At 46.5% G+C, this 26,720-nt stretch overlaps 1 protein-coding gene across 6 annotated transcripts in view; it reads left to right on the forward strand.

The window, feature by feature from the left end:
* The window catches only part of TMEM184B (transmembrane protein 184B), a 337,694-nt gene that overhangs the window by 283,121 nt on the left and 27,853 nt on the right, over positions 1-26,720 (forward strand). For all 6 annotated transcript variants that reach the window (XM_077452364.1, XM_077452365.1, XM_077452366.1 and 3 more), the window contains 2 exons: positions 11,484-11,575; positions 20,753-20,922. In XM_077452364.1, the coding sequence (XP_077308490.1) occupies positions 11,484-11,575; positions 20,753-20,922 (262 nt within the window). The remainder of the gene's footprint in view (positions 1-11,483; positions 11,576-20,752; positions 20,923-26,720) is intronic.

Genomic DNA, 26,720 nt, shown 5'->3' on the forward strand with positions numbered 1-26,720 from the left:
TGCTTGTTGGTTTCATACACCCTCGCTGTGGTCAGGGAAACCCGTTCAACGCAATAGGTTATTTGCTGTGAAAAGCCTAAGGTTTGTTGAATCGTGCAGCAGATCTCAAGAAAGATGGAGGTTTGTTGGTTATGTACTCATTCACACTTGATTAGCACTTTATGCGCTAGTAGGATGCCCTTTGCATCCATTATGGAATTGTTTGTGGCATGGATTGTACAAAAGTGCTGAAGATGCTCTGTGGGAGAGTTTGCATCATGCTTACTTGATAGCATCTTGCAGTTCCTGTGGATTTTTTTGAACCAACGTTCATGATGCAACCTTCTTCACCTCATTCATGGTTTTTACAACACTTTTGGACTTGTCGGGCATGTTTTCTTTCCCTCTCAATTAGAGCTGCACAATTAATCGTTAAGAATTGATATCGCAATCTTTTTCCCTTTCCAATCTCCAAAACAGCATGTCGCAATTCTTTCTGACAAGTACAGAGTCCAGCTGAAAAAAAATATCCAGGCAGCCTGCCAAGTTTTATCACAACACCCCAAATAAGTAGAAATAAAGTATCTTTTTGTTCTTTTACCGAAGGAATTTAGGTGTGTAAATGAAGGAAGTATAACCATTTAAAGACCAAACCTTTTCTGCCATTTGTTGCTTTACAGGTAAAAATCATTATTTTCTGCTAGAAAATTACTTAGAACACCCAAACATAATTATTTTTATTTTTTTTGTATAATGTGAAATAAAATGTTACACTGGGAGAATCGTGATCTTTTATTCCAAGGAAAAAAAAGTGTGATTCTCATTTTAGCCAAAATCGTGCAGCTCTACTCTCAATCCATCTAGTTCTAGTTTTAAAGGGGTTGTAAAGGTTCGCATTTTTGTAAATTAAAAAGACAAACCTGTTGTTGTACTTGCCTACTCTGTGCAAGTGTTTTGCACAGAGCAGCCCCTAGCCTCTTCTTATGGGGTGGCCCACTGGCGCTCCTCCCCTTCATCGGGTGCCCCCTCAGATAGCCGCTTTCCACGGGGCATCTGTGCAGGCTCACTCCTGGGTCCCACTGCTGCGTCCAGTGGCACAAACAGCAGGACTCTGCTCCACTCTCCTGTCACTGAATTTAATTGACAGCAGCGGGAGCCAGTGGCTCCTGCTGCTATCAATCTATCCAATTAGGACAGCAGCTGGAGTCGCTGGGCTTATGCTCGTCGCTGGAACGGACGGGTTCAGGTAAGAAAAAGGGGGGGGGGTCTCTGGGGTCAGCTGCAGCAAAGAAGGTTTTTCACCTTTAATGCATAGAATGCATTAAGGTGAAAAACCATAAGACTTTACAACCCCCTTGATCCCATGCCTGCTTTAGCTTGATTTTTCTTCACTGAGGGCGGTGTATTGAGTGATCTTTAGCTGTTGTAGCACAGCGTCTTCAAGGGTTGGCCATTTATGCGTTTAGAGAAGTCTTCCTGCCTGCCCATCAGTCTGGTCACCCTCTGATGAAACCTAGTGAACTTCTGATTACTGGATTTACTTTGTTTTTACTAGGGATGCACCAAAACATATATCAGCCGCCGAAACATATTGGCCAAAAATACCCTTTTCGGCAATTTGCCGAAAGAGAAAAACGGCCGATAATGGAGCCGAAAATGGATGGGGCCTGGACAGGGGGCGGAGCTTAGCCCCGCAACCCCTGGTGCCGCCCATCATGGGGGTGTCCTATAGCGCAGGAGAGCCGCCTCCGCCGTCTGTTTGATCACAGCTCCGGGAACAGCACAGCTTTCATTTCAATAGCTGTGTCCCCCCGACCGAGCGCCGTAACATACAGCCCCTCCCCCTTGTCTGGGGAGCTTTGATAGGCAGATCACCCGTCCCAGGATTGGGGGACATTCACAATGGGGGACACGCACTCTGGCTGGCTGCACCGGGGGACACGCACTCTGGCTGGCTGCACCGGGGGACACGCACTCTGGCTGGCTTCACCGGGGGACACGCACTCTGGCTGGCTTCACCGGGGGACACGCACTCTGGCTGGCTTCACCGGGGGACACGCACTCTGGCTGGCTTCACCGGGGGACACGCACTCTGGCTGGCTTCACCGGGGGACACACACTCTGGCTGGCTTCACCGGGGGACGCGCAATCTCTGGCTGGCTTCACCGGGGGACGCGCAATCTCTGGCTGGCTGCAACGGGGGACACGCGCTCTGGCTGGCTGCAACGGGGGACACGCGCTCTGGCTGGCTGCAACGGGGGACACGCGCTCTGGCTGGCTGCAACGGGGGACACGCGCTCTGGCTGGCTGCAACGGGGGACACGCGCTCTGGCTGGCTGCAACGGGGGACACGCGCTCTGGCTGGCTGCAACGGGGGACACGCGCTCTGGCTGGCTGCAACGGGGGACACGCGCTCTGGCTGGCTGCAACGGGGGACACGCGCTCTGGCTGGCTGCAACGGGGGACACGCGCTCTGGCTGGCTGCAACGGGGGACACGCGCTCTGGCTGGCTGCAACGGGGGACACGCGCTCTGGCTGGCTGCAACGGGGGACACGCGCTCTGGCTGGCTGCAACGGGGGACACGCGCTCTGGCTGGCTGCAACGGGGGACACGCGCTCTGGCTGGCTGCAACGGGGGACACGCGCTCTGGCTGGCTGCAACGGGGGACACGCGCTCTGGCTGGCTGCAACGGGGGACACGCGCTCTGGCTGGCTGCAACGGGGGACACGCGCTCTGGCTGGCTGCAACGGGGGACACGCGCTCTGGCTGGCTGCAACGGGGGACACGCGCTCTGGCTGGCTGCAACGGGGGACACGCGCTCTGGCTGGCTGCAACGGGGGACACGCGCTCTGGCTGGCTGCAACGGGGGACACGCGCTCTGGCTGGCTGCAACGGGGGACACGCGCTCTGGCTGGCTGCAACGGGGGACACGCGCAATCTCTGGCTGGCTTCACCGGGGGACACGCGCAATCTCTGGCTGGCTTCACCGGGGGACACGCGCAATCTCTGGCTGGCTTCACCGGGGGACGCGCAATCTCTGGCTGGCTTCACCGGGGGACGCGCAATCTCTGGCTGGCTGCAACGGGGGACACGCGCTCTGGCTGGCTGCAACGGGGGACACGCGCTCTGGCTGGCTGCAACGGGGGACACGCGCTCTGGCTGGCTGCAACGGGGGAGACGCGCTCTGGCTGGCTGCAACGGGGGAGACGCGCTCTGGCTGGCTGCAACGGGGGAGACGCGCTCTGGCTGGCTGCAACGGGGGAGACGCGCTCTGGCTGGCTGCAACGGGGGAGACGCGCTCTGGCTGGCTGCAACGGGGGAGACGCGCTCTGGCTGGCTGCAACGGGGGAGACGCGCTCTGGCTGGCTGCAACGGGGGAGACGCGCTCTGGCTGGCTGCAACGGGGGAGACGCGCTCTGGCTGGCTGCAACGGGGGAGACGCGCTCTGGCTGGCTGCAACGGGGGAGACGCGCTCTGGCTGGCTGCAACGGGGGAGACGCGCTCTGGCTGGCTGCAACGGGGGAGACGCGCTCTGGCTGGCTGCAACGGGGGAGACGCGCTCTGGCTGGCTGCAACGGGGGAGACGCGCTCTGGCTGGCTGCAACGGGGGAGACGCGCTCTGGCTGGCTGCAACGGGGGAGACGCGCTCTGGCTGGCTGCAACGGGGGAGACGCGCTCTGGCTGGCTGCAACGGGGGAGACGCGCTCTGGCTGGCTGCAACGGGGGAGACGCGCTCTGGCTGGCTGCAACGGGGGAGACGCGCTCTGGCTGGCTGCAACGGGGGACACGCGCTCTGGCTGGCTGCAACGGGGGACACGCGCTCTGGCTGGCTGCAACGGGGGACACGCACTCCTGTACCATGTCCCCCGGTCTCTGACCGTCTCCTGTACCATGTCCCCCGGTCTCTGACCGTCTCCTGTACCATGTCCCCCGGTCTCTGACCGTCTCCTGTACCATGTCCCCCGGTCTCTGACCGTCTCCTGTACCATGTCCCCCGGTCTCTGACCGTCTCCTGTACCATGTCCCCCGGTCTCTGACCGTCTCCTGTACCATGTCCCCCGGTCTCTGACCGTCTCCTGTACCATGTCCCCCGGTCTCTGACCGTCTCCTGTACCATGTCCCCCGGTCTCTGACCGTCTCCTGTACCATGTCCCCCGGTCTCTGACCGTCTCCTGTACCATGTCCCCCGGTCTCTGACCGTCTCCTGTACCATGTCCCCCGGTCTCTGACCGTCTCCTGTACCATGTCCCCCGGTCTCTGACCGTCTCCTGTACCATGTCCCCCGGTCTCTGACCGTCTCCTGTACCATGTCCCCGGTCTCTGACCATCTCCTGTATAAAAATATATTTTTTAACAATGTTTTGGTATCGGTGCCGTTTCGGTATCGGCTTCGGTTTTTGGCATAGTGTATTTTTAATTTTCGGTATCGGTTTCTAGTTTTTACTCTATTGCCATTAAACTACATAAACTTTACGGTGTACAAAGTTCTGCAGTTCCTAAAATGTTGCAGCTGTCGCATTCACTTAGGCTGTTCTCCACTCTGTTTACACTGCATTCACCCTTGTACGTTTTTAACACATGTGCGTTTCCACCGACTTTAGTTGAAATGCTTGTTGGTGCACTCGTATTGTGTTTCCATTAATTTCAGTGGAATCGCACACTTGGAAACAGAAATGTAAATGCAGAATTAAAGCTCATTGGTTTTTTAGTGGTATTACACAATGTGGTCTGCCTTTCTTTGTCCTTGACTTATTAGTTTTGCGGCTGTTCCGCAGAGGAGACAGAACAGCTGCAGAGGTGAGAAGAGATCGGAATCGACACCAAAGCTGTCTTAATAATTTACTTTAACCACTTCAATACCGGGCACTTAAACACCTTCCTGCCCAGACCAATTGTGAGCTTTCAGCGCTGTCGCACTTTGAATGACAATTGCGCGGTCATGCTATCCTGTACCCAAATGAAATTTTTATCATTTTTTTCCACAAATAGAGCTTTCTTTTGGTGGTATTTGATCACCTCCTACGGTTTTTATTTTTTGCTAAACAAATAAAAAAATACAGAAAATTTGGAAAAAAACGTTTTTTTTTGTTTCAGTTTCAAAACTTTGCAAATAAGTACGTTTTCTCCTTCACTGATGGGCACTGATGGGGTTACACTGATGGGCAATGATGAGGCGGCACTTATGGGCACCGATGAGGTGGCACCAATGAAGTGGCACTGATGAGGTGGCATTGATGGACACCGATATGTGGCACTGATAGGCGGCACTGATGGGTGGCACTGATAGGCGGCACTGATGGGTGGCACTGATGGGCGACACGGATGGGCACTGATAGGTGGCACAAATTGGCACTGATAGCTGGCACGGATTGGCATGGATAGGTGGCACAGGTGGGCAGGGGTTAGTCTGCACAGGTGGGCAGGGGTTAGTCTGCACAGGTGGGCAGGGGTTAGTCGGCACAGGTGGGCAGGGGTTAGTCGGCACAGGTGGGCAGGGGTTAGTCAGCACAGGTGGGCATGGGTAGGCGGCACAGGTGGGCATGAATGGGCACTGATAGGTGGCATGGATGGGCACTGATAGGCGGCACAGATGGGAACTAATAGGCGGCATTGTATTATAATATATTGTACTAATGGATGCCAATCAGTGCCAATCAATGCATGCCAATCAGTGATGCCCATTGTGGGCACTGATTGGCATCCATTATGGGCACTGATTGGCATCCATTGTGGCACTGACTGGAATCCCTGGTGGTCTAGGGTGGCATACCTTGTCCTGGGCATCCCTGGTGGTCTGGTGGTGTCCCTGGTGGTCCAGTGTGCGCATCCTCGGGGGGGCTGTGCTGATAATCGATCAGCACATACCCCCCCTGTCAGAGGAGCAGCCGATCGGCTCTCCTCTACTCGCGTCTGATAGACGCGAGTGAGGAAAAGCCGACCACCGGCTTTTCCTATTTACACTGTGATCAGCCGTGATTGGACACGGCTGATCACGTGGTAAAGAGTCTCCGTCAGAGACTCTTTACCGAGATCGTAGTTGCCGGGTGTCAGACTGACACCCCGCAACAACGATCGCCGCGATGCGCGCCCCCGGGGGCGCGCAGCGGCTCATAATCCTGATCACGTCATATGATGTCCGGTCAGGATTATGCAACCACTTTGCCACCGTCTATTTGTTATAGGGCGGGCGGCAAGTGGTTAAAAACCTGTGTACTGCATTTTATTTTTGACACTTTTTTTTTTTTTTTTGGTGAATGGGTAGAGGTACAATGTACCCCATACTTGTTCACATAGGGTGGTGGGCTAGGATCTGGTGGCTCCCTTGTTAGAGGGGCCTTCCAAATTCCAATTAAGCCCCCAGACCCTGACAACCAACGGCCAGGGTTGTCAGGAAGAGGCCCTTGCCATTATTATTATTGGCATGGGGCAGGGTCACCGGGTGACAACATCCAGGGGGCCCTGCCCCCTATGACATCACCGCCCCATCATAAGGGGAGGGGCCTTCCAGATTCTGATAAGCCCCCTGCCTGCAGACCCCCACAACCAATGGCCAGGAAGAGGCCCTTGTACTCATTACCATGGGGACAAGGTGATTTGGGGTGGGGGGACGCAAGGCCCCCCTGTCCCAAAGTACTCACCCCCCCCCCATGTTGAAGGCATGCAGCCTGGTACAGTTCAGGAGGGGGAGGGGGCCCTCGCTCATCCCCCACCCCCATTCCTGACCTGCGGGGCTTCGTGCTTGGATAAGGGTCTGGTATGGATTTTGGGGGGCCCCACTCAGTTTTGTTCCCCCCCCCCCTTAAAATCCATGCCAGACCAAAGGGCCTGGTATGCTGTTTCCATGCCGTTTATTTTTATTTGGCGTAAAGTTCCCCTTCAAGCCCAAGTACCTATCTGCAGCCCATGCCTCATAGAATATACGTTGGGGTGTTTGCTTTCTAAAATGGGGTCATTTTGTGGGTAATTTTACTGTCCTGGTGCTCCAGGACCTTCAAAAGTGTGATCGGTAGGAATGAAATGAGATGTCATTTATGCTCCTAGAACGCCTGAAGGTACTACTTCAATGTTCGGCCTCTGTATGTGGCCAGGCTGTGTAAGTCATACACATGTGGTATCGCCATACTCCGAAGGAGTAGCAGAATGTAGTTTGGGGTGTCATTTTTGCTATATACATGCTATGTGTTGGATATATCTTATAAATTGACAACTTTGTTGCGTTTTCATTTTTTTTCCACACATTCCAAAAACTTCTGGAAAAAAATGAACCGTTCAAAAGACTCATTATGCCTTACAGATTATACGTTGGGGTGTTTGCTTTACAAAATTGGGTCATTTTATGGGAAATGCCATTGTCCTGGTACTCCTGGGCCTTCAAAAATGTAATAGGTGGTTGAGAAATGAGATGCGTCATTATTGCTCGTAGAACGTCTGAAGGTACTACTTCAATGTTGGTGTTCTGTATGTGACCAGGCTGTGTAAAAGTCACACATGTGGTATCGTCATACTCTGGAAGAGTAGCAGAATATATTTTGGGGTGTAATTTGTTGTATGCATATGCTGTGTGTGAGAAATAACATGACAATTTTGTAAAAAAAAAAAAAAAAAATCTTCATTTTGCAAAGAATTGTGGGAAAAAATTACAACTTAAAAAAACTCACCATGCTACTTACTTAATACCTTGGAATGTCTACTTTGTAAAAAGGGGTAATTTGGGGGGTATTTGTACTTTCCTGACTTGTTAGTGTCTCAAGAAATGAGATACACCTGATGTACTGAAGGCCTGATCAGATGTGATCAATTTTCAGTGATTGGCACCATAGTTTGTAGACTCTATAACTTTCACAAAGACCAAATAATACCCACTAATGTGGGTTATTTTTACCAAAGATATGTAGCAGTATAAATTTTGGCCAAAATGTATGAAGAAAAATTACTAATTGGCAAAAATTTATGACATAAACAAAGAAAAAGGATTTTTTTCACAAAATTTTACTTTTTATTTTATTTATAGCACAAAAAATAAAAAACTCGCTAGTGATTAAATACCACTAAAAGAAAGCTCTATTTGTGTGGAAAAAAGGACGCAAGTTTCATATGGGTACACTGTTGCATGACTGAGTAATTGTCATTCAAACTGTGAGAGCGCTGAAAGCTGAAATTTGGTCTGGTCAGGAAGTGCACTGTATTGATGTGGTTAATTTACAGTGTCTTCAAAGTATTTATACCACTTTAAATTTTCCACATTTTGTCATGTTGCAACCAAAAAACATAAATGTATTTTATTGGGATTTTATGTGATAGACCAGCCTTTCTCAACCAGTGTGCCGTCAGAGGTTCTCAGGTGTGCCATGGGATCAGGGGAGAGATGGGCAGCTTCACTACACTGCAACCGTGCAATGCACACAGTTGCGGGTAGTTGCAGTGCAGCCCCATTCACCCTGGGTATACCTTCAGCTGCAGCCACAGCATGTGTACACCCCCAGCTGCTGCCTCTGCAGCTAAAGAGGGAGAAGTTGTGGGTGGTAAAAACAGCTCAACCATGTGGTTTTACCACCCATCCAACCTGACATGTGAAACAAGCCCTTGGTTCACATCTGTGTGGCGTGTAGGGCAGCCCATTCATTTCAATGGGCTTCCCTACCCACAAAAATACAGGGAAAGAAGTCCCCAACTTTTTTTTTTGTTAAATTGCACTGCACCCAAAGCACCCCACGTTTTCCAATTTGTGGGGTACCATTAAGAATTAATGGCATCCCTAAAGAGCAAAGTATGTGTCTGTGTGTCAGGAACGAGCGCAATTTTGCTTGTGTTTCGCAACGCACAGTAACGTAAACCAAGCCTTGGACTGGGGTGCCTCAAGACTGAAAATATATTTTTAAGGGAGCCCGGACTGGAAAAAGGTTGAGAAACACTGTGATAGACCAACACAAAGTGGCACATAATTGTCAAGTGGAAGGAATTTTATTTGGCTTTTTTCTTGCCACTTTTCCTTAAAGGCCAGATTTGTGGAGTGTACGGCTAATAGTTGTCCTATGGACAGATTGTCCAACTTGAGCTGTGGATCTCTGTAACTACTCCAGAGTTACCATTGGCCTCTTGGCTGGCCTGTTAGTTTAGGTGAACGGCCATGTCTTGGTAGGTTTGCAGTTGTGCCATTCTCTTTCCATTTTCAGATGATGGATTGAACAGTGCTCCGTGAGATGTTCAAAGCTTGGGATATTTTTTTATTTTTTTTATAACCTTACCCAGCTTTAAACATCTCCACAACTTTATCCCTGAGCTGTCTGGTGTGTTCCTTGACCTTCATGATGCTGTTTGTTCTCTAACAAACCCTGAGGGCTTCACAGAAGAGTTGTATTTATACTGAGATTACATTACACACAGGTGGACTCTAGTTACTAACTGGGTAACTTCTGAATGCAATTGGTTCCACTAGATTTTAGTTAGGGGTATCAGAGTATAGGGGACTGAATACAAATGTACGCCACACTATTTCACATATTTATTTGTTAAAAAATTTGAAAATCATTTATCATTTTCCTTCCACTACACAATTATGTGCCACTTTGTGTTGGTCTATCACATAAAATCCCAATAAAATACTTTACATTTTTGGCTATAACATGACAAAATGTGAAAAATGTCAAGGGGTATGAATACTTTTTCATGGCACTGTAGGTACATAAATTTGTCTGCATTGGGTAAGGAGTCTACACTGAACACTCTCACCCTCCCTTACCAGCCAGTGTCTGTTACACTGACAGGTGCTTGACCAAGGAGTACTATACCAGCCACTTGCCAACCAAGCCTTTTCTTGCACTTTTTGTTTACAAGTTTAAATCTGTATTTTTTGCTTAGAACCCACAAAAATTCTAAATATATATATTTTTTTAGATAAGTCCCTAGAGAATGAAATCGCTGTTGCAATATTTTGTCACACTATTTTTGTGCAGTGTTTTTTTTTTTCAACTTTTTGGGAAAAATGCACTTTAATTTTAATGCACAAAAAACAGACAATATTTAACCCAATTCTTAGGGAAAATATAAAAGATGATGCTACACTGAGATGCCTAGCATGTCACGCTTTCAAACTGTTTTTGTGGAATTCTAGCAAACTACAATACCTAAAAAATCTCCTTAGGCAACGTTTAATTTTTTTTTTTACAGGTTGCCTGTTTAGAGTTAGAGGAGCTCTAAGCACTATAATCGTTTCTCTTGCTCTGTGTGGTGCGAACACCGTTTACATATGCATATCTAACCTGCATATGGGTTTGCTTCTGCATGCAGGATTTGGGTACTTTCATTTTTTTTTAATCACTATTCCTATTACAAAGAATTTAAACATCCCCTGTAATAGAAATAAAGGATGACAGGTCCTCGCCATTAAAACCCCTAATCTCTTCTCTACCTTCAAAAGCAAAAAGAACTTCCACCCTATAACACAAGTAACATCATGACATTACACTGGTCCTCCAAGATCTGGTCTCTAGGAAGTTCTATGGCCAGCCACACGACCCGTTGTATAGTTTCATAGGCGTGCCTGTAAAAACAGCCAGAGAAACACCAGCTGAAGAAAAGGGATGTCCCCTCCCGCCACTTCTGAAAACGATTCAACGGCTAATTAGTAGCTTGAACCGCTTTCATGGGAAAGCCAGTCACTGGCTGAAAAAAAAAATACTGGGGATATGGCTGATTGCTTCAGCCATTACCCCAGTAAACCACTTGCAAACCACAATGTGTGTATATACGTATTTCGGTCGCAAGTGGCTAGGAATGGGCAGACCCTGGTGGGAAACTGAGACTAGTTTGCCATCAGGTACGTTCCACTTTTGATTGACCATGCACAGGAGCAGGCATTTCCACAGGCGCCGTTTAGTCCTACAGAGGCTTTTGCCTATATTTGGGTAATGGCATCAGCTGCATCTCTGGCCCTTTTGCTTACAGTTAGCTTTCAGCCTTGGAATCTCCCAGCCTACAGCTAAATGAGGCTGGAGATGTAGCACCATCACGTGGTTAGTGTGAAGGAATACACAGACATGACAGCTTCCCAGCACAGGCATGCCCTGTACTCTAGCTCAGAGTTGGTCTTAATTACCAGTTTCCTAAACAGAGAACAGTAATTCTTTAAGAAGAAGTAGCTGCCACAGTGGTGTTAGTAAGAACTACCTGAATTTACCCCACATGTGACAGTAACGTAAATGACACTAGAGCAAACGCCGGCCTGAATTAGGAGCAGGTAGATCTTAAGGGAATTTCCGCCTTTTTAATTCCCCTGATTGTGTGGACATGGTCCACCTATGTTGGAGTTGTATGCAAATGCTTTTGCAACTTGACTACCTTTCTTTTTTAGCCTCTGCATTTTTCTCTTAATATTCAGATTTTCTATGGCCCAGGTTTGTGAAAGGTCTATTCTTTTATGATTTAAATTATGCATTGTTTTTTATTCCATGTTTATTCCCATGTTATCACAGTAAACACTGTTTTGTGTGTTTTCTATTTACAGGCAACTCTGCAGTTTTGTGTGGTTAAACCTCTGATGGCCATCATCACTGTTATACTTCAAGCTTTTGGCAAATATCGGGATGGTGATTTTAAGTAAGTCCTGAGTGTATAATAGTTGACCTGCCTTCCATGGGAGATTAACAACTCTGAGGTGGTAAAAATCGAAATTTGTCTGCAGGGGCATGGATAAAGGGGAGATATGTGGGGTTCAAACCCTGCTCCACAGAGTGCCTGTCAATTTGGCAGGTGCAGCAGCTAAGCCAGAAAGCCCCAGCTAGCAGGAATCCTTGTCAGAATACATTGGCACAGCAGGAGAGATCCCTGCATAACACATTGTTGTGTTGATGTGGCAATCTGTTTTGTTTGTTCAACCCACTGGTTGAACGAAAAAAAACCTGAATGTGTACATTGAATCTTTAGTATCGGCTAAGATTGAACATACAGACATAACATATAATTATTAAAACCTTGCGCTCAAAGCAGGTTGCCCCACTTACAGTAGCTCACAAAACTGAGTACACCCCTTACATTTTTGTAAATGTTTTCTTATATCTTTTTATGTGACAACACTGAAGAAATTACACTTTGCTACAATGTAAAGTAGTGCGTGTACAGCTTGTAAATTTGCTGTCCCCTCAAAATAACTCTCCACACAGCCATTAATGTCTAAACCACTGGCAACAAAAGTGAGTACACCCCTAAGTGAAATTGTCCAAATTGGGCCCAATTAGCCATATTCCCTCCCTGGTGTCATGTGACTCGGTGTTAAAAGGTCTCAGGTGTGACTGGGGAGCAGGTGTGTTCAATTTGGTGTTACCGCTGTCTCTCGCATAGTGGCCACGTAATTCAACACAGCACCTCATGGCAAAGAACTCTCTGAGGATCTGAAAAAAAAGATTTGTTGCTCTACATTAAGATGGTCTAGACTACAAGAAGATTGACAATACCCTGAAACTGAGCTGCAACACGATGGTCAGGACCATACAATGGTTTAACAGGACAGGTTCCACTGAGAACAGGCCTCACCAAGGTCGACCAAAGAAGTTGAGTGCATGTGCTCAGCATCATATCCAGAGGTTGTCTTTGGGAAATAGACGTATGAATGCTACCATCATTGCTGCAGAGGTTGAAGGGGTGGGGAATCAGCCTGTCAGTGCTCAGGCCAGATGTCACACACTGCATCAAATTGGTCTTCATGGCTGTTGTCCTAGAAGGAAGACTCTTCTAAAGATAATGCACAAGAAAGCCTGCAGTTTTCTGAAGACAAGCAGACTAAGGACATGGATTATTGGAACTATGTCCTTTGGTCCGATGAGAACCAAGATAAACTTATTTGGTTCTGAGGGTGCCGCGTGTGTGGTGGCAACCAGATGAGGAGTACAAAGACAAGTGTGTCTTGCCTACAGTCAAGCATAGTAGTGCTGCCGGCACTGGGGAGCTTCTGATCCATGGGAGGTTTCTGTCCTCCCTGAGCTTGCCTTAGGACAACTGCAGTACCGTTTGACAGATGTGCCTCCCCAGTCAAACTCCCCACCTGCCACTGTCCTCGGAGCCCTAAACTATGAACCTCACTAACAGGGATAAATTGGGATAAAATCTTAGTAACAAAGAACACGGAGGAGAGATGGGTTTGCTTTAAGATCATGTTAAATAAGGGCATTAGCTAGTGCATCCCACTGGGTGATAAATTTAAAAGCGCAAACAAAAGTCCTGGTGGCTCCAATGTAAAAATGAATATAAAAGTAAAAGAGAAGGCCTTCAAAAAATACAAGGTTGCGGGATCGTCAGCATTCAGACTTTATAAAGAATGTAACAGGAAATTTAAGGGTGTAATTAGGGTGGCTAAGATAGAACACTAAAGACACATAGTGGAGGTGAGCAAAAAAAAATCCCAAAGAAATGTAAGTATGTAAACAGTAAAAAGGGAGGACAGACCATATTGGCCCCATAAAGAATGAGGAAGGACATCTGGTTACAAAGGATGGGGAGATGGCGAAGGTATCGAATTTATTCTTCTCCTCAGTCTTCCAGAGGGAATCTTGGGGCTTCAGTAACCAAAACTGCAGTGTTTATCCTCGTGGCATATCGCAGGAAGCAATCTAATGGCTAACAGAATTAGGACAGAATTAGACTTGGGAAACGTAACATTAATCACCGGGACCGGATGGCTTGCACCCGAGGGTACTTGGGGAACTCGGTCAAGTAATTGCCAGACCATTGTTCCTAATTTTTACTGACTGGAATAATACCAGCGGATTGGAGAAAAGCCATTGTAGCACCAACGTTTAAAAAGAGCCCAAAATACATCCCTGGCAATTAGACCAGTTAGCCCAACATCAATAGTATAAAAGGTCTTGGAGGGGGTGATAAGGGACTATATACAACGTTTTAGGAATGAAAACGGTATCATTAGCAGTAATCAGCATGGATTTATGAAGAATCGTTCTTGCCAAACCAATCTATTAAAGCGGAGGTCCACCCTAAAATGGACCTTCCGCTCATCGAAATCCTCCCCCCCTCCGGCGCCACAATTGGCACCTTTCAGGGGGGAGGGGGGTGCAGTTACCTGGATAATCCAGGTAACTGCACCCACTTCCGGGATAGCTCTCTGCGGAAAGGGGCGTAGATTACGCCCCTTTCCGCAAGTGCCCGCCCCCTTCCGCAAGTGCCCCGCTGCCTGCTGGGAAACACACAGATCCCAGAGGCAGCGGGGACCGTCCTTATTGCGCTGCGCGACTCGCGCATGCGCAGTAGGGAACCGGGAAATGAAGCCGAAAGGCTCCATTTCCTGATTCCCATACCCAAGATGGCGGCGGCAGCACCCGAGTGACGATCTAGAGATCGGCTTCGGGTGCCGACATCGCGGGCGCGCTGGACAGGTAAGTGTCACTATTTTAAAAGTCAGCAGCTGCAGTATTTGTAGCTGCTGGCTTTAAAAAAAAAAAAAAAAAAAACGCGGAGTCCTGGCGGACTCCCGCTTTAACCTTCTATGAAGAGTTGAGTTGCCATCTAGATAAAGGAAGGCCCGTAGACGTGCTGTATCTGGATTTTGCAAAAGCATTTGACACAGTTCCCCAGAAATTTTTACTGTACAAAATAAGGTCTGTTTGCATGGACCATAGGTTGAGTAGATGGATTAAAACCTGGCTACAAGGGTTCAGAGGGTGGTGATAAATGGGGAATACTCTGAATGGTCATGGGTGGTTAGTGGAGTCCCACAGGGTTCCGTGCTGGGACCAATCATATTTAGTTTGTTCATAAACGACAAGGTTCAATCTCTATTTGCAGATGATACTAAGCTAAGCAGGGCAATAACTTCTCCGCAGGATGTGGAAACCTTGCAAGATGATCTGAACAAATTAATGGGGTGGGCGGCTACATGGCAAATTGAGGTTTAATGTACAAAAAATGTAAAATAATGAATTTGGGTGGCAGAAATATGAATGCAATCACCTGGAGTATGCTGTCCAGTTCTGGGCACCAGTGTTCTGGAAGGATTTACTGGAAATGGAGAGAGTACAAAGGGCAACAAAGCTAATAAAGGGTCTGGAAGATCTTAGTTATGGGGAAAGGTTGTGAGCACTGAACTTATTCTCTCTGGAGAAAAGACGCTTGAGAGGGGATATGATTTCAATTTACAAATACCATACTGGTGACCCCACAATAGGGATGAAACTTTTCCACAGAAGGGAGTTTAACAAGACACGCGGCCACTCATTAAAATTAGACGAAAACAGGTTTAACCTTAAACTACGTAGAGGGTTCTTTACTGTAAGAGTGGCAAGGATGTGAAAGTCCCTTTCACTGGCAGTGGTCTCAGCGGGGGGGGGGGGGGGGGGGGCATCAATGGTTTCAAAAACTATTAGATAAGCACTTAAACGACCACAACATACAGGGATATACATGGTAATACGGACATGTAATCACACATATAGGTTGGTATTGATGGACTTGTTTCTTTTTTCAACCTCACCTATGTAGCTACAGTTCATTGAGTGAGCCATGAATGCCAACATGTACTGTGACATGCTGAAGCAGAACATGATCCCCCTCCCTTTGGAGACTGGGCCGCAGGGCAGGATTCCAACATAACGACCCCAAACACCTCCAAGACGACCTCCGCCTTGCTAAAGAAGCTGAGGCTAAAGGTCTCCAGACCTAAACCCTATTGAGCATCTGTGGAGTATCCTCAAACGGAAGATGGAGGAGCACAAGGTCTCTTCCACTCCTCCATGACGACATCTTGGAGCTGGTGGATGTTAGAGGACTCCAGTGGCAACCTGTGAAGCTCTGAACTCCATGCCCAAGAGGGATAAGGCAGTGCTCGAAAATAATGGTGGTTACACAAAATATTGACACTTTGGGTCCAATTTGGACATTTTCATTTAGGGGTGTACTCACTTTTGTTGCCAGCGGTTTAGACATTAATGGCTGTGTTGAGGGGTTGGTTATTTTGAAGGGACAGCAAATTTACACTGTGCTACAATGTAAAGTAGTGAGTGTACAGCTTGTATAAAGGTGTGATTTCTTCAGTGTTGTCACGTAAAAGGTTTAATAAAATATTTACAAAAATGTGAGGGGTGCACTCCCTTTTGTGATATACTGTATAAATAATCCCAGATACAGGATTCAAATGATGGATGTGAAAAGATTATAAAATTGTGTTGTCTGTTGCGTATGGACCAGTCAAAAGCAATGTGTAGAATATCTAAAAAAAAAAAAAAAAAAAAAGTTGGGTGAGAGAAAAAAATAAAATACAGTGCCTTGCAAAAGTATTCACCCCATTTTGTCGTTTTACCTATTTTGTTACATTACAGCCCAATTTGGTTCAATGTTTTTTTTATTTTTTTTATCTGAAATATAAGTAATCAGTGTTAGTCATCTTACTTTAACCACTTCAATACCGGGCCATAGTCAAATAACGCCCACAGATGGGATCTCCCATCCTGGGTGGGCGTCATATGATGTCCTCGTTATGTCGCCGCTCCTGGGGCCCGCAGCGCGGTGATCGTGGATGAGGTGTATCCGAGGGAGCCCATCCCCGATCTGTGTGGTTTCCATCCCCATGCACCCCCCCCCCCGGATACACGTGACCGGCTGTGTCCAGTCACATGTACTGTGCAGATTCACGGCGCTCGTGCATGCGCCTAGGGTGCGTGCAGAGCGATGATCGGGGATGCGGCTTGTCACCCTGACACAGCCCATCCCCGATCGCAGTAAAGAGCCAATGAAATTGGCTCTTTACCACGTGACCGGCTGTCCAATCACAGCCGGTCACAGAATGTAAACAAACCGCGGTAATGAGATGTTACCGGATTCTCCTCCTCACACACTGATCATGTGTGAGGAGGAGATTGCGGTAACATCTCGTTACCGCCTAGTGTACACCAACACACACTGATTACTCCCCCCCCCCAATAAAGAGGACCTGTCATCATCCATCACAGCCCATCTGAGTACCGGAGTGCCTGTCCCGGCCCATCTGAGTACCGGAGTGCCTGTCCCGGCCCATCTGAGTACCGGAGTGCCTGTCCCGGCCCATCTGAGTGCCTGTCCCAGAAATAGCTTATAAATGGACAACTTTGTAAAAAAAAAAAAAAAAGATTTTCATTGTCTTTCCATGTGAGAAATAAATAAACAAAAACTCACATGCCTCTTACTAAATACCTTGGACTGTCTACTTTTCAAAAGGGGTCATTTGGGGGTTATTTGTACTTTCCTGACATTTCAGAGCCTCAAGAAATGAGATAGGCCGTCAGTGCATCAGTTGTGATCAGATGTGATCTGATATCCACTAATTTGTGTTATATTTACGAAAGAGATGTAGCAGTATAAATTTTGGCCCAAATTTATGAACAAAAATGACTTATTTGCAAAATGTTATCATAGAAACTAAAAAAAAAGGGTTTTTTTTCAAAATTTCCGCTCTTTTTTCACTTATGTCGCAAAAAATAAAAAACCCAGTGGTGATTAAATACCACCAAAAGAAATCTATTTGTATGAAAAAAATTATAAAAATTTTGTTTCGGTACAGTGTTGCATGACTGAGTAATTGGCAAAGTGTGAGAGCGCTGAAAGCTAAAAATTGGTTCTTGGAATGAAGGGTGTATAAATGCTCTGTATTGAAGTGGGGGGGGTGGCAGCGGTGGTGTACTGGGGGGGGGGGGGGGGTGGCAGCAGTGGTGTACTGGGGGGGTGGACTGACACCCTCCTCAGAGAGCCATTGAACAACTGAGCTGGCCACCCCCTCCACAGTTCAGCACACCAATGACCAAGGGGAAAAGAAAGATGTGACTGACCGTCTGCAGCGCTCTGCTTGGTTAACTGTCAGAGTGATCAGCGATGTTCAATCGCCCGGTTCTCAATGCAGAGGCACTGGGGGACAGATGCAGCATTGGTGCTAGTGTGATTCCAAAATAAAAAATAAACCCATACTTCTCTTTTTAAGTCTGCTCTTTTCAGCGTAAGAGTGAAATCTTACATCTGTTAAATCTCCCAAAAATATTTTTTTTTTTGTACTCGCCGATACAAACTACCGATACCTACCGTAACTGTTTTGTTTTCACTTCAGCTGTCAGCAATGGTACAAAGCATTGAAAAGTTATTTACAAATGAAATAGTTATTTTTTTTCATTTTGCACTTTTTCAATGTTAAATGTGTAAATATATGTTAATATATATACAGTGGGGATGGAAAGTATTCCGACCCCCTTACCTTTTTCACTCTTTGCTATATTGCAGCCATTTGCTAAAATCATTTGAGTTCATTTTTGTCCTCATTAATGTACACACAGCACCCCATATTGACAGAAAAACACAGAATTGTTGATATTTTTGCAGATTTATTAAAAAAGAAAAACTGAAATATCACACGGTCCTAAGTATTCAGACCCTTTGCTCAGTATTTAGTAGAATCACCCTTTTGATCTAATACAGCCATGAATCTTTTTGGGAAAGATGCAACAAGTTTTTCACACCTGGATTTGGGGATCCTCTGCCATTCCTCCTTGCAGATCCTCTCCAGTTCTGTCAGGTTGGATGGTAAACGTTGGTGGACAGCCATTTTTCAGTCTCTCCAGAGATGCTCAATTGGGTTTTAGTCAGGGCTCTGGCTGGGCCATTCAAGAACAGTCACGGAGTTGTTGTGAAGCCACTCCTTCGTTATTTTAGCTGTGTGCTTAGGGTCATTTTCTTGTTGGAAGGTAAACCTTCGACCCAGTCTGAGGTCCTGAGCACTCTGGAGAAGGTTTTCGTCCAGGATATCCGTGGAATTGGCCGCATTCATCTTTCCCTTGATTGCAACCAGTCGTCTTGTCCCTGCAGCTGAAAAACACCCCTGCAGCATGATGCTGCCACCACCATGCTTCACTGTGGGGACTGTATTGGACAGGTGATGCGCAGTGTCTGGTTTTCTCCACACATACCGCTTAGAATTAAGGCCAAAAAATTCTATCGTGTTCTCATCAGTCCAGAGAATCTTATTTCTTACCATCTTGGAATCCTTCAGATGTTTTTTTTTTTTTTTTTTTTTAGCAAACTCCATGCAGGCGTTCATGTGTCTTGCACTGAGGAGAGGCTTCCGTCGGGCCACTCTGCCATAAAGCCCCGACTGGTGGAGGGTTGCAGTGATGGTTGACTTTCTACAACTTTCTCCTATCTCCCGACTGCATCTCTGGAGCTCAGCCACAGTAATCTTTGGGTTCTTCTTTACCTGTCTCACCAAGGCTCTTCTCCCCTGATAGCTCAGTTTGGCCAGACGGCCAGCTCTAGGAAGGGTGCTGGTCATCCCAAACGTCTTCCATTTAAGGATTATGGAGGCCACTATGCTCTTAGGAACCTTAAGTCCAGGAGAATTTTTTTTGTAACCTTGGCCAGATCTGTGCCTTGCCACAATTCTGTCTCTGAGCTCTTCAGGCGGTTCCTTTGATCTCCTGATGCTTATTTGCTCTGACGTGCACTGTGAGCTGTAAGATCTTATGTAGACAGGTGTGTGGCTTTCCTAATCAAGTCCACTCAGTATAATCAAACACAGCTGGACTCAAATGAAGATGTAGAACCATCTCAAGGATGATCAGCAGAAATTGACAGCACCTGAGTTAAATGAGTGTTGCAGCAAAGGGTCTGAATATTTAGCTCCATGTGATATTTCAGTTTTTCTTTTTTAATCTGCAAAAATGTCAACAATTCTGTGTTTTGCTGTGTGTACATTGAGGAAAAAAATGAACGATGAATGATTTTAGCAAATGGCTGCAATATAACAGTGGGGGTATGATTACTTTCCGTCCCCACTGTATGTGTAAAATATTCACTAACAAAGCAAACAAAAAAAAGTAGTTGTTTATCGTTTATAAAATGGACGTGAACAAAAAAAGCAGGAAATTATTAAATGGAAGAGAATCGGGAGTTAATAAGGGGTTAAACAGAGGAACATTTGTTAATCCCTTTGATCTGCAAATGAAGAAATAGATTAAAAAAGAAACAATGTTTCAGTGGCTGAGCAATGTTAATAAACATTGCCGGCTGCTTTTTTTTTTTTGACAGCTCCAATTAGCGGATTTCAATAACACTTCAGCTGTCAACAGAGGAGACCCACTGACAGCTCAAAGAACCGAGCCTCAAAGTATTGGTTTCAGGTAATCTGTGCATTTGCATGAGTACCGATACTTGTGCAAATACTCGTTATCGGCAACGCTTGTGTAAATCATGACATAATCTCAACCGGAGATAGGTTGTCTTTACTCAATTCAGTATTTTTTTGTATTTAAAAGTGGTAGAATATTTCATGTCTATCAATCTTGGCTTCTTTCACTCAGCTTTCCATAGTGATGATTACCAAAAGGCTTACTAGAACTTTCCAGCAGTAATGAAGGGAAATTGTGATAAGATTAATATAGTTTTGCTGGAAGGTTGACTTATTGTTCTAAAATTGAAAGTTGGAAATGTTTGAAAATTGAGGTGTGTATGGTAAGAATTAGGGTGAAATCATGTTAATCGTGTAAAAAAAAACAAAAAATCTGGAGCTTCTTTACTGCTACATAATGCGATGCTGCGCTTCAAGCTGGGAGGATAGAAGTGTTAAAGAAGACTGTATCTAGGTGCATTGAAAATGTTTGTGTTTTTTTTTTTTTTTATCTACTGTATGTAATTCGCTTGCAGAAATTCTTTGAACTAGGATGTAAACAGGAATTTCAGTTTCAGTCAACCAAACTTTTTTTTTTTTTTTTTTCCTTGAAAACAAAATGTTTCACCATGGTGTTTTTGTCATTGCAGCGTGGCCAGTGGTTACCTCTATGTAACAATTATTTACAACATCTCAGTCAGTCTTGCACTCTATGCTCTGTTTCTCTTCTACTTTGCAACACGAGAACTTCTTAGTCCTTACAGCCCTGTGCTCAAGTTCTTCATGGTGAAGTCAGTCATCTTCCTTTCCTTCTGGCAAGGTGAGATTCCCTATCCTAACACTGTGTGTGTGTGTGTCCAGCAGAGCAGTTTGATGCTCAGAGTAGTCTTTGTGCAGGGGAATAAACACAGGGTCATACCAACGACAGATGGCTGGGTTTGGGCATGTTCACTTGTGTCAGCACTATCTAGTTACTCCAGGGAAGTTTATTTAACAATCTGTTTTTATTCCCTAGAAAATAAATTTTAGAGGGCACTTGTCAGGCATGTCACTTATTTTCTCAAACCTATAGACCCCTTTCACACCACACCGCTGATAGCGTGGGCGGTAAAACGCCGCTATTTTTAGCGACGTTTTACCAGCGGATTTGCGGCGCATTTCGGCCACTAGCGGGGCGCTTTTACCCCCTAGCGGCCGCGAAAGGGTTAAAACCGCCGGCAATAGGCCGCAATATCTGCGTTTTGCCGGTGGGATTACAGCGCTGCCTCATTGATTTCAATGGGGAGCAGCGGTGGAGGAGCGGTAAACACAAGGAGCTGCTGGCAGGACTTTTTTCTGACGTCCTGCCAGCGCACCACTGTAGTGTGAAAGCCCTCGGGCTCTCACACTACATACAATGGTGCAGCTTCTTTAGGACGTTTTGCAGGTGCTATTTCTAACGCTATAGTGAAAGGGGTCATATAGTTTAATAATCAGTTGTTTGATTTCTTAACCACTTTACCCCCGGACCATTTGGCTGCCCAAAGACTATAGCACTTTTTTTGCGATTTGGCACTGCGTTGCTTTAACTGACAATTGCGCGGCTCCCAACGTGGCTCCCAAACAAAATTAACATCTTTTTTCCCACAAATAGAGCTTTCTTTTGGTGGTATTTGATCACCTCTGCGGTTTTTATTTTTTGCGCTATAAACAAAAAATAGCGACCATGTTGAAAAAAAAACCCACATTCTTTACTTTTTGCTATAATAAATATCCATATATATTAAAATTTCCTCATTTTAGGCCGATACGTATTCTTCTACATATGTTTGGTAAAAAAAAAATCGTAATAAGCGTTTGGTTTGCGCAAAAGTTATAGCGTCTACAAAATGGGGGATATTTTTTATGGCATTTTTATTAATTTTTTTTTACTAGTAATGGCGATCAGCAATTTTTATCGTAAATGCGACATTATGGAGGACAGATCGGACACTTTTGGCACGATTTTGGGGCCATTCACATTTATACAGTGATCAGTGCAATTAAAAATGCATTGATAACTGTGTAAATGTGACTGGCAGTGAAAGGGTTAACCACTAGGTAGCTTTGTAGGGGTTGTGTCCTAGGAGTGATTCTAACTGTGGGGGGGCCGGGGGGCACGCGCGCTATGTGTGACACGAGCCTGATCCCCGCTCCCGATTATAGAGAGCTGTGAGCAGTGTCCTGTTACTAGGCAGAACAGGAAAATGCTTGTTTACATTAGCATTTCCCCGTTCTTCCTCCCTGTGAGACAATCGCGGGTATCCCTGTGGATATAGAGTCCGCGGGACCAGCGATCACACTCACGGAGGTCGCGGCAGAAGCGTGCCCCCGCAAGCCGCTATTCTTAAAGGGCAATGTACAGGTACATTAATCTGCCTGTACGTGCCCTGCCCACATATATTGGTGTGAGCCAGTCAGCAAGCGGTTAAAGGACAGTTAGAGGCAACACTGCAGATTTAGCTGTGAAGAATTCCATTACAAGACCACTATCCTAAAAAAATATTGTATTCACATATTTGTATGAACGATTATAGTCAAAATATGGATTCCTCTTTTTATTTGCATTTTCTCTTGCCGGGCGGGGTGGCGGACTGGATAATATAGATCCAGTGGTCTTCCCTGCCCAGCGAGCGCATGCAGACCACAGTTATACGCTAGGTCGGCCAAGACATAGCCTCAGCGGATGGAGGCTGGCCCTCAAAATAAATATCTCACAGGCTCGCTCTGGTCTGAGTCGCAGCGGTCCCTCGGCCGACAGCCCCTGCACTGCGGTGGCGAGGAGTTCTGTCTGGAGTGCCACCTGCACCATGGATCAGTAATAACAGTCGTCCCTCTCCCCCTTTTATGTGGTTTGGGGTGGACCAAGGTACCCTCCAGAGATGGTTGGGCCTGCCTGCGGGTTCCCTCCTCCCATCCTAAAAGTCCCTCAGTTGAGCTGGGCTCACCCCCTCTGCAAATTGGTGGTGGTCCCAGGGGTATGGGCTGGTGGGTGGTTCCAGGACCTCTAGGTGCGGAGTCCACTTAAATGTTCCCCCTGCCTGGTGGAGTACAGTACCTTTTTTGGGGTGGGGGTCCCCTTGCAGAGTGTTTTGGGCACAGAGAGGATCCTGGCAGCATGCTTCGACATATCAAACGGCCGGCGGCCATGTTTGGGAGGTCCGATGACATCACAGTGGCCATTTTCCATTGGTTTGGCTGGTCTCCGGCCGGCGGCCATGTTTGTGTAGCCGATGTCACGGTGGTCATTTTTTCTTAGTCTAGTGAGACGCTGGAGATGGCCGGAACCTCGTGGAGATGCCAGAGCTCCTCCTCTCCTCTCTTCTCTTCCTGTCTCAAACTATATGAATTAGATGGCTTCCATGGTGTTGCTAGGTCCAAATTGCAGCGCTCCTCAGGCTGGTAGGATTGAGACTTTGGTCCCTGTATATATCTCTCCCTGTTGATGGGTACCCTGAGCATTGGGGGTCCCTTTAGTGGTGCCAAAAATCTTTTTGTACTACATAGCCTTCCTTTTCCCGATGGAGTCATGGGGTTGCATCTCCCCCACTGACCCCCTCATGGAGGTGCAGGTCCCTCTGAACCACAGCTTCCCATGGTTGTGCTGACAGCAGTTCTAGAGTCATTGGTATCCCGGGTGGAAGTAGCATGTGGGCAAAGGCCCAGAGGAAGCCTCCTCCGCCTTTCCCTGCTCAGTCCGTCTCATCTGTTTCAGAGTCTGATGCTGTGGTGGATGCGGTCCGTCCAGGGGGTGCTTGATATCAAGCCCCCTGACCCGACCGATGGCAAGGATGAATTTTCTGCGGTCACAGCAGTGAGTGAAAAAGCACTGGTGGACGCACGTATTCCTGCGGTGCGTGAGACTTTTAAAATGGAGGATGGGGTTGAGGTGGCCACGGATGTGGCTGTGTCTTTTGGTATGCATAAGTCACCTCGCACACCTAACGTGTTCCTTATCTGCCTTGTATTGACAGGTTTACCTATAAGGAATGGGAACGACCAAAGTTATCCCTTTTGAAGAATCGCTTTTAGTGGTGGACCCTCCTGTCTCCATGTTGAATACAGCAACCATTATCCCAGTAGAGGAATCCCTGTCCTTTAAGGACCCAGCTGGCAGGAAAGCAGAGGCTGTGGCATATATAGCAGCATGTTTACTGTGGCTGGTTTGGCATTGTGTCCAGTGTTGGCCTCGGCCCTGGTGTCGCAGACCGTAACTGAGCGGGCCAAGCTTCTGCGCCAGGTTCTGAGTAGTAAGCAGGTTCCCGCCGCTTATGTTGATTTAATGGACCAGTTGGTCCATGGGCTGCAGTTTGTGATGCAGCCTTGAATGCAGCTCCTGTGCTGTCCACGCTTTGTTTCAGCAGTGATTAGACGTGTGCTGTAGCTTAAAAATTGGTCTGCAGACCAAGCCTCTAAGAAGGCTCTCATTGTTCTGCCCTTTTCAAGGCGATCTCCTGTTTGGGGCTATCTTCGATGACATTAATCTAGGAAAGGGAAGGAGCCTTGTCTCGAACGAGGGCCTTCCTTCTCAGTCCATAGGAAATTCTTTTGGGCTCCTGGGACTGCAGATAAAGGAAACAGATCTTTCAAGACTGCCCCTGGAAGTTCCAAGCAATTGTCTGGAAAGCCTAGAGCAGGCTTCTCCAGATCTGCTGACAAAACTCCTTCAGCATGAAGGTCTGCCCTTACCCATTACTGGGGTGGGGGGACATTATTGCTAGTCTCCAGCTTTTTTGGACCTCCTTCGTCAGTGTCAAGGGGGTCCACGAATGGAACCTTATGGGATTTTGTCCACTTCAGGAAACCCAGAGTTTCCTTGTGCTGATATCATTCCTGAAAAGGTTCGGGTGACGTCTGCACTACCCAAAGTCCCCTCTAATCCTGTCCAGAAAATGTAATTACCTGGGTCTGACTCTGGAGTTAATGACCAGGTTAGTAGTTTTTCTACTCAATCTTTGGGCCCCTTCAGCATGTTCAGTTCAACAGGAAGTTACAGCGACTCATGGTAATCTCGCGGGTTCCTCTGGTAGATGCTGCAGTTGTCCTAGTGCCATTGCGAGGCCAACACCTTCCTCTTCTGCGGTGCTTGCGGAGGACCAAGGGCGAAGTCTTCTGGCCATTCTTGTGGCCGTAAATGTCCCTTGGAAGCAACCTCTCAGAGAGAACCAGTTGTTTCAAGGGTGGTGCGATCCCTACTATGTTGAAGGCGAGGAGGTCGACTTCTAGAAAGATATAACTTTCTTCAACAGAGTGTTGAGCAGAGGTTGTCTTTGAGTACCATCAAGGGCCAAGTGTCTCCCTTAGCAATCTTCTTTCAGCAACCCCTAGCCATGCACTCTTTAGTTCGTACCTTGGTTCAAGGAGACGGGCATGTGGCTCCACCTGTATGGTCTCTTTTGTGTACATGGGATTTAAACTTGATACAGTTCTCCTCCATAAACCACCTTTTGAGAATATTGGGGAGATTCCCTTACCTACATTGTCCCAGAAGGTGGCATTTTCCTGTCGTAGTCCCTATTTTGTACTCCATAGGTTATCAGATGATGAGTTGGAGGGGCAGAGTTGTACTGAGAGGGAAATAAGCATGCAGAAAGATGAGGGAGTTTACTGTAAATACACCTGTCACATCACTGGTCAGTGTAAATGTCTCAATTACATTGGTGGTTGATGTAAATATTCCTGTTGTGTTCCGTGTAAATGTCCCAGCTACATTGGGGATCAATGTAGGGTTTCACCCTTACATTGGTTGTCAGTGTAGAAATATTATTCTGTTATTTTATTAAATATTTTAGTACACAATTTGGTTCAGAATATTTTTTTTTTCTTGTTTTTCTTCCTCTAAAACCTAGGTGCGTCTTATGGAGCGAGAAATACTGTAATTTGGAAGGACTATACTGGTACCAAAGGAGTAAAAAAGTATCAAAAGCATTTATCCAAGTTAAAATAAATGAAAATATGACAAATGTACACACATACCACAGACCTAAACATCCCAAAACAGTATGATTCTAATCTTAGTCTTGTTTCTCATGAATCCTACTGCAGTAGGGGATGAGGGACTCGATTTAGCTTTGATGCAGTTGCGTTTCATGGGGCATAGCCCGCTTCTTCAGGAAAACTGTGTCGCAGTCAAGCACTAAAATAGTAAATATTATAAATATCAATTCCAATCACAATCTATCAATGAGTATAATTGCACAATAGTGTATTGCCACATACCTCAAAATTATATACAGGGACAAATAAGTGGAGTCATAATACATGGCCTTCATATGGTCAGCCACTGCCACCTTCTGGTCACTTGGGATAGTCCGCATGCAGCTCTTTAGGGAGACCAAGCTCCTAGTGTCAAATGAATATCTGAAAAAGGTACATCATATGGAGATAATAGAAACCAATATAAAACAAGTCCACAAGTAAGAACACATGTCACTGTGTGTAATATAAGGCAAAAGGATAGTTTGGCGTGGGTCCCCTTTAAAATACAAACTACACCCCTTACTCCCCAGTTCTGCAGAAAACAAGTGCCTCATCCCCTACTGCAGTAGGGTTGATAAACAACATGAAGAGCATCATACTGTTTTGTGATGTTTAGATCTG

The sequence above is a fragment of the Lithobates pipiens genome, unplaced genomic scaffold (assembly GCF_037356315.1).
Source record: "Lithobates pipiens isolate NorthernLeopardFrog02 unplaced genomic scaffold, aLitPip1_a1.2 Scaffold_23, whole genome shotgun sequence".
Taxonomy (NCBI): domain Eukaryota; kingdom Metazoa; phylum Chordata; class Amphibia; order Anura; family Ranidae; genus Lithobates; species Lithobates pipiens.